At 43.7% G+C, this 11,972-nt stretch overlaps 1 protein-coding gene across 1 annotated transcript; it reads right to left on the bottom strand.

The window, feature by feature from the left end:
- Positions 1-854: 854 nt before the first annotated feature.
- LOC123116926 (uncharacterized) lies at positions 855-2,484 on the bottom strand. Its single transcript, XM_044537793.1, has 3 exons — positions 2,345-2,484; positions 2,056-2,228; positions 855-1,868 (listed from the first exon to the last, which is right to left on the bottom strand). The coding sequence occupies exons 1-3, from the start codon at positions 2,471-2,473 to the stop codon at positions 941-943; spliced, it is 1,230 nt and encodes a 409-aa protein (XP_044393728.1). The 5' UTR covers positions 2,474-2,484; the 3' UTR covers positions 855-940.
- Positions 2,485-11,972: the final 9,488 nt, after the last annotated feature.

Below are 11,972 nucleotides of genomic sequence, written 5' to 3'. Positions count from 1 at the left end.
GCTGAAGGCAATTTGAAGGTATGCAAGATAAGTACTCATGATAATCCTGCTGATATGATGACAAAGCCAGTTCCGACCAATAAGTTTGAGCTTTGCTCAGGCTTAGTTGGTATTTCTCATTAGTCCTATGGACTTTGACGCACAAGGTGTTTATGCTGATTTGGATGGAGTTATTCACTTTCTTCGACTACTGGAGGGAATTTGGATCAAGGTGGAGATTGTTAAATTATGATCTAAATTCTAGTACCGTGTTGGACTAGACGTAGTACAAACGGTGTGGGCCTTTTGCGTTGACGTCGACGCGTACGAGTATAACTCGTTTACTTGTCCTCCAAGGACTCTCATGTATTGCCCTCTTATATACCCCGTGTAGTCGCACTTCAGACGGGCTGTCGTCTCGTGCTTGTAATACTCCTCCTCATAGTGATGTATTGCCCTCCAAGGACTCTCATGTATTGCCCTCTTATATACCCCGTGTAGTCGCACTTCAGACGGGCTGTCGTCTCGTACTTGTAATACTCCTCCTCATAGTGATTGCGCCTTCGTGCGTCCGTGGTTTTCTCCCGCAAGGGTTTCCACGTAAAAATCCGTGTCTTTTGTCTCGTTTATTCTCGTTATTATCTAACATATCTCACAAGTTGTGGGCTGTACGGCTTAAGATGGTGGGATTTTTCGTCTTTTTCTGAAAAATATGCGATGATTCTCATATGCATCGATCAAAATTCCTAAAACAAAAAATGAAGTATTTTATTGAAGAATCTAATTATTTTTTCTGTTACAACGCATGGACATTTTTGCTACGTAGTATTTAATTAATGGACTTCTCAAGCCCACTGATTGCACAACATGGAAAATAAGAAAACTTACAAATAGGGTCTTCAATAGATGCAGGGAAACCTTGTAGTGGTACACAAGTCCTACTTGCAAATATTTAATGGACTTAGGGTGCTTGTGGTACATCTGAGCTGAAGAGAGGAAATTCATAGCCCTGATATATAGCATGTAAGCCGTTGCTAGCATAGCCTAGGCTGAACCGGCTGAGAGCCTCAGGAGTATGCTTCCGATTTTCTTGGATATTTCGACAGGTCATGTTGAGCTCACTATTGGGACTAAACCACTGTTTAATGCTGTGTAGTCCACACTGCTCTCCCCCGGCTTGGACAATGGCGGAGTTCTCACACATGGTCAGGGACGGCAGGTTGATGATCCACTTGTCCAACTTGGTCGGCTTCTTCAAGCAATCAATGATCCTCCTGCAGAAGAAGAAGTCTCTTTGGTGCACGTACAGCACCGGAGTCCACCTGCACAGCTTCAACGATTGCTTGCGCCTGGATGGGATCAGCGGTCCAATGAGCTTCTTTACGCCCTTGGGAACGGGAAACCAGCCAAGTATGGCCACCGGTGGGTTGAAGGCGAAAGTCGGGAGCTTGATCTCCTTCTTGAGCACCATATGAGTCCCCACGTGCAGCGCCAGGGACGCGCCGGCAGAGTGCCCGGTGAGCCAAACGGGGCGACCTGGATTATCCAGCATGAGGTGGACGAGCTTTTGGTAGGCGAGCTTGAAGCGACCAGTGTACTTGACGGCGTCTACAGTAATTAGGCAGTCGAACCAGACGTCCCTCACCCCCCTCCGTTTCCAGCACAGGTCGGTGCCTCGGAAGGCGACGATCAAGTGTGGAGCGGACTTGTCCTCACGGCCTTGGCCCACGTACTCGTAGATGGCAGCATAGACGTCGTCGCCGTCCTCGAGCGGCTCCCCGTGGAGGCGGAAGCCTGTGTCGGGACTTAGGGGGATAGCTTTCTTCTCCCTGGAGTAAACATGACTGACAATGCGGGCCAGACAAGCACGACGGCGCTCCTCAATCGTCCTACAAGATAATATCCATATTGGTATTGATTTTTATGTAACTTTGGTTCTAATTAATTCGAATTTCTCCAAACCATGCATCGTGATTCCAAACAGGTACGGCTTCCCCACAAAAACAAACAAACAAACAGGTAGGGCTCCAGGATGCATGCCATATTGCATGGAGGTAAGGTGGATAATGTTCTTACCAGTTGATCGCCCGACAGTTGATCAAATCCGGTGATTGGAAGGCGGCGCTGGTACTAGGAATAGGTTGGTCCATTTCGATAGCATCACCCTGAGACAAACCCAATTCCAAGCCGGTGGCCTGCTCGAGCTCGTCGATGTCCACAACATAGAACAGATCGTCGATCCCGGGCGCCTGGTACACGAACACGAGCACGTACATGCACACGCAGCCATAATTACTATACTACCTCACTTTTAAAGTTAAGAGTCATGCTGCATGCTACTACAGATCGAGTACAGATACGATACCTCATTTTTGCCGGTGTCTGAATCGTTCCTGACGGCGGCTTTGATGTCGCACTTGTCTTGATAGGCCTGTGCAGGTGCAGCGGCCAACACCGAGACGCAAAGGAGGAGAAAGAGGAGGAGCCGCGGCATTTTGTTGTAGGTCAACTACTTTCCGCACCGATCAGCTCCCTCTAGGCGAGCATATATGGTTGATTGATTCAGTGCGCGTGCTGCTGATCAAGACCTGTTTGTATTTTGTATGTTTTTTTTAAGGGTTGTATTTTGCATTTTGTATGTTTGCTGGGCTTTGGGGATAACCTATTTATATTTGTATATGTTTGTCGAGTATAGGTTGGCACCGCGTTGCCACATTGACCCTTCTCCCAATGTTTGTCGCTTGCTTTGGCCACAAACGAGGTGTTAGCCAAAAAAAATAAAAATCGCTGCAGTCTTTGGTCTCCGCCGTTCACATTAGCATCTTACCGACATCTTTCTTTCAGTAATGCAAAACAAAATCTTGGACGTATCTGTAAGTACAGTAGGAAAGAAGCTCAACATCTTAATACTCTCGTTAGGTCGTTGCACCCGGCCGGGTCGGGTATGGGCTTGCCATTACCAAACCCGTACCGGCCCCCTGCACCATTAGTTGGTATAACTTATTTTCCAAACCAATCACCCGGCCGGGTAAGAGAGCCCGCACCCACCTCACCGTACTCAGAGCAATACACAATCACATATTTTGATTCCCAATGTGAACATCAATCTTAATTCTTAATTATAAATTTACATATATTTTAAATATCATGTATTATCTTCTCGCAAAAAATATCATGTATTATCAAATTTAATAATAACATAGATTTTAAATTTCTAATCGTTTATACGCATGACACAATGTCCCACATGTCATGTAACGTTATAGCCAGGTATGGGTTTGGAGGGGAATTTTTGGTCTATGGAAACATATGCACCCTATATGGGAATTTTTTTCAGTAATTCAACAAAAAGTCAAAAATTCCTGAAAATATTTTTGTAATAAACTTGACCTTTTATTGTACTCGTGAGAAATAAAATCCACAAAAAAAATATCCCTTTAACTTCTTTTCAAAAAAGACAAAATTTTGGCTAAAATAGTGTGAATAGTGACCTATAATAGCAAATAAATTTTGTCTTTTTTGCTGTGAGGCCAACTTTTGTTTTTTTTTCCGTCAAGATTTATATACTAGTGCAAAAGTAAGTCAAGTGTTTTGTCAAAATACTTCTTAACTATTTTAACTTTTTATTAAAATATTAAAAAAATCCCCATATAGGGTGCATATACAACCAGGAACCAAAGTGTATTTTCCTTATGGGTTTACCCTTACCTAACGCATACCCGCCAAACCCATATGGTATAATATTTTACCAATTACATTTATACCGTGGGTATTTTTCTTTACGAAACCTATACCTTTTAGCCGGTAAAACCGACCGGGTAAACGGGTTGCAGGTACCCATTATCATGCATCCACACGTGGCGCTGCCGTGGGGACCCACATGGAAATGTCGCGGAGAGTTCTTTTAAGGTTGTCGCCAAGAGTAGGCACCGTCTGGTAGAGTAGCTCGATTAATAAGGATAATAGGGGGCCGACAAAACACTAAACACCTGCTCTGATGAAACTTCCATTGCACCTCACCTCACCTCACCCCAAGTGCGTACTAGTCTTCGGTCTTCGGTGCTCCCTCCGTCCATCACGGTCACCACACAGGGAAACATCAGTTTTACTTGCACTATTCTGAAAACTAAGCAGCAAGGAATACATGTTAAGTGCAGAAGGAGAGCGAAAGTAACCAGTCAAGTCTAATTTAAAAAACTATCTTCATACTTGCATCAAGTCATTGGATTTATCTACTTTTGTATTTTTGTGAGTATTTATTCTAAAGCAATTGCAAGTCAAGGGGCAATGGACAGGCTCAAATAACCGATTTGTCTGTTGGTGTCATCTAAGAGCAGGACAAAGATATAATTGTTGTAGTCATGAAGAGGAAGTCTTGGGTCTCCGCCGTTCACATTGGCATCACCGAGGTATCTGTGAGAAAAATAATGAGTACTATGATATACTTCCTCTGTAAACAAATGTAAGACGTTTTATATCGCTATTGACAGAGGGAGTAAATAGTTAAACAAATGTAAGACATTTTATATCACTATTGACAAGGGGAGTAGATAGTTAGGCAGATGTTGCAAGGGTTAGTTTGGTTTATCTTTCTTTGATGATTATTCTCTTAATTCTTTGATTTATTTTCATGTACTTGTGAGCATGTTATATTTATTTACTTATTTTTGGTGTTTATATATTTTGCGGCCTGAGGTAGAGTCCGGGTGTAAATGGTTGATCCTTTGCATGCATGTGTTTTCGGATAAGTTTTGTCCGGCCATATCCCCGACACATCGCTCTCTCCCCGTCTCCCAGTTGCCAGGTACATCCTAACAAAAAACCAGCGACGAGTTGGCAGGGATGGCTGATGGCTCAACAGCTGGAAACAAATGATTAAAGGAGTTGCAGAAATAAATAATACTCCCTTCGCCCTATAATATAAGAGCGTTTAGGGAGTATAAGGCAGCAGAAATAAAATGCAGCTAAACAATATCAAGATGACCCATAATTTAAACTCGTTAGCTTGTCGCAGAGCGCGGCCTGTGACTGAGACCGGCGTGTCATGGACTATTAAAAAAATAATTAAGGTTCTTGTTGTTAGAACGAGATGACTGCACGGCGGTTACTAATCAACCTTTTGGCATTGGCCCAATTCCAAGAGACATGGCACAGTGCACATATATTTATGTGCAACATTTCTTATGTTCAAGAAGTGCTTAATTGCATGCTTGCAACATGTCTTTCTAACAACCATAAGCAAAGTTCTTGATATGGCTACCTCACCTCAAATAGGAGTATTTACAAACACAGATGTGTAACGGAGAAAAGGATCTATTGCATTTTTGCAGACTATCCACCATTACGATAAGGTCTACATTTCGTCATTTTTTTTATAAAATGACTACCTTCTCAGTGTCCCTACAAAAATATTTGAATAAAGAGAAGATGGTTATGATCCTTTAGAAGAGCATGCGAGGAGTGACAATAATAATGTTGATTGGTACAAACAGAGGTGAGTAGTTAATAAGCCAATAATTCACTTTGAAGATCATGATATTGATAACCTTGAGCTGCTAATCAAAGGAGTTTGCTTTGTTGATGTCAAACATCTCAGGAAGACAGTGAAGATATATCACATTACACAGGGGAGAGTTTAGGCTATATCAAGAACAAGATGGATAACATAAGAATCATTTGTGTGGAACCAGATTGCCCTTTCAGTATGTTTGCAAGTAAGATTGCAAACTACCCATCTTTCATGCTTAGGGAGGATGTGGTGCCTCATAAATGTTGTCAAAACAGGGACGATACCTAGATGAACTCAACCTAGCTCGCAAAACACTATGAGCGTAATTTCAGAGCAGATTTGAATCGGAAAGTTGAGGCATTTCAGGAGTGTGTCAAAACAGAGCTCAACTATGAAATCACCAAAAATATGGCATATAGAACAAAAGCAAAGGCATTGGAGAGGATTTCGGGAAATCACAAGAAGCAATATGCACACCTATGCGATTATTTTGCAGGCTGTGTTGGCAACAAATCCAGGAAGTAGGGCTATACTATACACAGAACTAGCTAGGAGAGAGGGTTTAAATCCAGTATTTGGGGAGATGTTCATCAGTTATTGTGCACAAACTAAAGGGGTTTTTAAATGGTTGTAGGTCTTTCATTGGTTTGGATGGTTGTTTTGTGATGCTTGCAAATGGTGTGCATGTGCTTGCTAGATCTGCAAGTATGGAAACAACAACATGTTCCCATTGGCCTTTGCAATTCTGAACATCGGAGATCTTTCTACTTGGACATGGTTTATGGGACAACTTGAGGTCGCAATAGGACATGCAGATGCATGGAGGATGGACCCTTATGTCTGATAGGCAAAAGGGACTTGTGGGTGGCATCAGAGAATTTTCCCAATAGCACATCATAGGTACTACAAAAGACATGTCCTAGTCAATTTCTCATATGCTGGATTCAAGGGAATGGTCTCCAAATTTACTTTGACAAGATTGTATGTGCTAGCACAGTTAATGAGTAGATTTTTTTCTCAATAGCACAACATAGGTACTATAAGAAGTATAACAAGGATGCACGGCTTTGGGCCGGGGATATTTCGAATCAACACATCAGCCAACATGCTGAGTCCAAGATCTAAAACCGATCTAGTTGTCAATAGTTCATCTGATGTGTGAAAAAAATGGCTCTAAAACAAAGTGGAGCGAAAAGTGCAGGTTGTGAGGTTACTCCAGTCATGAGTAAGAAGTTGGAAAGAGCAAAGGCTAGAGTGAAATACTACACACTATATACATCCAGGTTGGTGTTTATCAGGTGATGGGTGACCAAGAAAGTTGTGAAGTCAACTTGTTCAACAGGACATTTTATACATCAAGTGTGGCAGTGCGACGGTAATTGAAAGTGCAACTAATCCTCGGGTGGTTTTGGTAATTCATAACAACATATAGCTCATTGGACTAATATCCATTCAAGTTTAATATTTTAGAAAATTCAATAAATGGCATGGCATGGACTAGAGATGTGGACCCCTCAAAATGCTAAGGACACGTATTGGCAAAACCTCAAGACTCTTCATTTCATTTTTAGTGATCCAAGACCACATTGAGTCCATAGGAAAGCCAATACTATTAAAAGGGGATGAAGTGTTGCTTAATGGCTTACTTGCTCAAGTGCTTAGTGATATTGCTCCAAATCCCTCAACCACTTTCTCATTCCAAATATGTCCAAAACCTAAAGTCAAACTCGGCCTCACCAATTCTTTCTATGCGGCGCCACTGAGTTCATATGACATAGCCACTACCAGAAACCCTAACAGTTCGGTCACACCGATATGGATCTCGATCTCACCGAGATGGCCTTGCAAACTCTTTGTTGCCTGTTGCAATTGTCTTGGTCTCTCGAGAATGCGATCGGTCACACTGAGTCAGCTTGTCATCTTCTCTATTGCCTTATTGCTTCATTTCGGCCTCACCTAGTTGATGCAATCGGTGCCACCGATTTGATGTTTTCCCTAAGCCCTAGCACATCGGTCCCACCGAGATTCCTAACGTTCACATTTTGAACTAAATCGGTGTCACCGAGTTCTTCTATTCGGTCTGACCGAGTTGAGTCAAATGTGTGTAACGATTGGAATTTGTGTGGAGGCTATATATACCCCTCACCCCCTTCTCCATTTGTGAGAGATCCATCAGAGCGTGCCTACACTTCCAGCTTACATTTTCTGAGAGAGAACCACATACTCATGTGCTGAGATCAAGACATTCCAATCCTACCAGAAGAATCTTGATTTCTAGCCTTCCCCAAGTTGATTTCTACTCAAATAATATTTCCACCATATCCAAATCCGTGAGAGAGAGTTGAGTGTTGGGGAGACTATCATTTGAAGCACAAGAGCAAGGAGTTCATCATCAACACAACATCTATTACCTTTTGGAGAGTGGTGTCTCCTAGATTGGTCAGGTGTCGCTTGGGAACCTCCGACAAGATTGTGGAGTTGAACCAAGAAGTTTGTAAGGGCTAGGAGATTGCCTACTTCATGAAGATCTACCCGAGTGAGGCAAGTCCTTCATGGGTGATAGCCATGGTGGGATAGACAAGGTTGCTTCTTCGTGGACCCTTCATGGGTGGAGCTATATCTGGCCATGGGCCGGGCCGGGCCGGGCTTGGGACGGGCCTAAAAAAGCCCATGGCAGAAAACTGAGGCCCAGGCCCTCCCAGGCCCTACCATCGGGCCTACTTTTCTAGCCCAAGCCCGGCCCATCTGGTAAAAAGCCCTCAAAAGCCCTTAGGGCTTAGGGCCGTGGGCCGGGCCTCTTCCTTAAAATGCCAATATGCCAAGCCCAAGCCCGTCCAGGCCCTGCTGGTGGGCTCAAAACTTAGGCCCAAGCCCGGCCCACAAGCAAGCCCATCGGGCCTAGGTCCTGGATTTTAGGGCCAGGCCTGGGTGGGCCGACAGGGCCGGGCCTGAGATGGCCAGGACTAGGTGGATCCCTCTATGGACTCGCAAAACCGTCACCCTTTGTGGGTTGAAGTATCCATCAATGTGGATGTATGATAGCACCACCTATCGGATGCACGCCAAAAATATCTGTGTCATCATTGCATTTGCACTCTCTAAACCCTTCCATTTACCTTCATATGCAATGTTTTACTTTCCGCTGCTACACTCTTAGAATTGCATGTGTAGGTTGATTGCTTGACTTGTACTAATTGCTAAAATCTTCCCACAACTAAAATTGGAAAATGTTAGATTTTTATTTGGTCAAATAGTCTAATCACCCCCCCTCCTCTAGACCTACTTTCGATCGTACGCTTAAAGTTTGTGTTTGAATGCAAATGCACAATCTATTAGGATCATGGGTCACTCTTCCATGTCACATACATCTTGGTGGAGCACTCAAAATGATAGGAATTAAATAGCATGCACCCATCACCAAGGATACAAGTGATTGATCATACAAACATTCATAGATATAATCATGCAAGCACACATTAAGCGTAGTATGATCAAACACATGATCACATAAAGTATCTCACGAGCATAACACAAATTGTAGCAAGAGTAGCAACAACCAAACAAAAATAAAGTAGCAAGTAGCAAGGCAAATAAGACCAACAAAAGCAAAATGCACTCTCTCTCGAAGCCTATGATCTATACACTTTCTCCCCCTTTGGCAACAAGTTACCAAAAAGTTTGAAAACGTATAGTGTTATGCAACACTCTAGGCACGATCTCTGGGGGCTCCTAAAGTGGTCTTCTGGCTTGTAGCTCCGGTGTGCGTAGAAGGCGTTAGGATGACTGTGTCTGCAAATGCTTCTGCTGAAGTCTGTGGAGCTAGAGGAGTGGATACATGAGGAGCAACTGGGGTTGTGGCTGCAGTGGTAGGAGCAGAGTGAGGAGTCCTCAAATCTGCAACTGGCTCAGTAGCTGACCTCTGTGCCGTTGGCACTGACCGGAATATGTCTATAGTGGGTCTATCATCATTGTCCTAAGCATCATCCCTGAGCTTCTCCACAATAGTCTGAATCTCTGTGACCTTCACATCAAGGTCATACATCTTTGTCTCAATGATCCTTTCAAGACTCTCCTGATTTTGAGACAAGGTGGCCAAGCTCTTTTCAATCCTCATGGTAGCCTCAAGCAGATAACTGAGCTAATCTTGCTTGGTCTTGAGATTCACTATTGAAGCATCTGGAGCACTTGATGCATTTGCTGCTTTTGCAGCCTTTGCTTTCTCGATCTTCTCCTGAGCCTCAGCACATGTAGGACGGGATGCATCCATGACAACCTCGTTGTTCTCAAAATTAGGCCTTAGGGGTAGATGCTCTTTGTCAAGCAGATATGTCCCAGTTCCAACCTTGGAGTTAATCAACATCTGAATGTGTGGGGCATATCTATAAGACCTCTTCTGGTCGGCTGCTGTCCTCTTCACTATCTCAACGATCAAGCTCATGACTTTAAACTTCTGGGGAATGTCAAACAAATGAGGCAAGTTGATGGAATGACCATGTACCATCATGTGATATCCAAACTTGGGCAACAAAGTATGCCTCAAGATGGTGTTCATGGTGGTCCGTCCAGCAAGCAGATAATATATTGATCCTAGCTTGTGTGTCCCTAGAGCTGCATCAGGTATATGCTTGTACATGTTGGCCATTGAGTTGTGATATTTCCTGGGTTTGCCATAAACATCAAGATCATATTCACTTTCCTTTGGAGGATTGATAAGCTTGGCCCATTTAGAAATTGATGACTGGTACCTGGTGCCCTCAGTCATCCACATAATCTTACCATCAGGGTAGAAGTGGATAGTAGAGTAGAACTGCGTGATCATCTCATCGTTCCATTTTTTTAGCTTCTCTCCAACAAACTTATCAACTCCATTCAACCTGAAGCTCTCATGCACATGAGGAAAATAGTCTTCATTATCATTAATGTATTGCCAATCAACTCATTTCATGTCACATGCAATGGGCTTCTTGTCCAATAAGACAGTCTGATAGAAGTCCTGCTATTCTCTGGTATGGAAACGATAGTCCATAGTAGTCCTTCTCCTAGTGGCATATGGATCATTCTGTCTCCATAGTCTCAGACCATGATCCTTCTTCAACTTCATATTTTCTTCCACTGGATGATCATCATTATGATCTGGGATCTTGGGCTTCAATTTCCTAAGCACTAGTGGCTCATCATCTTCTTGAACCTCAGGCACTAGGGCCTTGTTCTTCTCTACAACTGAGATGTTCCTAGTAGATCTCTTTGGAGCAGTTGACTTGGGTGCTTGAGCTGGAGTTGTGGGCTTGGGGGCAGACTTGGGTTTTGAAGGAGTACCACCAGTCTTGATGGCATCAACCATCAACTTTTGTGTCTTGGCAGAAGGTGCAACATGCTCTTCCTCCTCCTCCTCTTCTTCCCTCATGGTAGGTTTTCCAAGCTCTCTTGCAGTAGTTGTTCTAGTCCTCTTCTTCTTTCCTCCAGCAGCCTCATCATCATCAGATTGTTCCAGTTTGAACTTCATAGTTTCTTGAGTTGAGGCTCTGACTTTGGACATTGGAGCTCTCCTAGCAGGAGCTTTCTTTTGCAAACCTGGTTTGGTGGTGGCAGCAGCACCAACATATTCCTTCTTCACAACTTTTTTCTTGGAGGTCACTTCCTCCTCAATCACAAAGTCCTCATCCTCACTATCGGAATTCCTTTTCTTTCTTTGTCTGGTAGCTGCCTTTGGCAAGTTGCTAGGGGTGCTTCTACTTCCCTCATCATAGCTACCAGAGGGGCTTGTGCCCTCACTGAGGTTAACCTGCTCTTCAGACTTGTTCTGGCTGTCAATGGCCTCTGACATCTCTATAGCTAACCCTGTGAATAGATGGGTGTGGGTAGAGTATATGAGCATCACAAAATATAGCTGTTTTTTGCAGACAAATCCTTAACTTTAGTTTTCTACAGAAAGCATTTCGGAGCTACCGATTTGATAACCTCGGTGACACCAAATCACTAACAGAGTCTAAACATGTAGTTTCGGTCAGACCGATTTGCAGTCTAGTGACTCCGAGATGGTAGGGTTTCACTGAGAAATTTCTCTCGGTCTGACCGGAGTAAAAACCGGACCCACCTCCCGTTTTCACCTCACCTCTCGCACGATCATGGGTTAAAAACAACGCACGGGGACTTTGCTAGGGTTCTATGGTTTGGGAGCAATTTTGAGGAGCTGAAGGATGGTGAGGGGCAGCTCCGATGTGAATAAGAAACACCGGGAAGCTTTACACTTCGTGAAGCTCGCCATCCCTTGTGCATGTAGGGAGTGAGGGAGTCCTGTATTAGGGGGTCCTCTGGTGTCCGGTCTATCCGATATGGGCCGGATTGATGGGTCGTGAAGATAAAGTAGAAGACTATCCTCCATGTACGGATAGGACTCCTATATGCGTGGATGCCAAGTTTGGTGTCTGGATGTATTATTTCCTTCCCTTGTAAACCGACTCTTTACAACCCTAGGCTCCTCTGG

The sequence above is a fragment of the Triticum aestivum genome, chromosome 5B (assembly GCF_018294505.1).
Source record: "Triticum aestivum cultivar Chinese Spring chromosome 5B, IWGSC CS RefSeq v2.1, whole genome shotgun sequence".
Taxonomy (NCBI): Eukaryota; Viridiplantae; Streptophyta; class Magnoliopsida; order Poales; family Poaceae; genus Triticum; species Triticum aestivum.
Note: the sequence above shows the minus strand (reverse complement) of the source record. Positions and strands in the feature narration are given on the sequence as shown.

What these genes read in the sequence shown, in the direction of transcription:
- LOC123116926 (XM_044537793.1), bottom strand. Translation starts at nt 2,473, where the DNA reads ATGCCGCGGCTCCTCCTCTTTCTCCTCCTTTGCGTCTCGGTGTTGGCC. An exon ending in CAGACACCGGCAAAAATGAG is followed by an intron (nt 2,229 to 2,344) that starts GTATCGTATCTG and finishes TTCGTGTACCAG; the next exon opens with GCGCCCGGGATCGACGATCT. An exon ending in AACTGTCGGGCGATCAACTG is followed by an intron (nt 1,869 to 2,055) that starts GTAAGAACATTA and finishes ATTATCTTGTAG; the next exon opens with GACGATTGAGGAGCGCCGTC.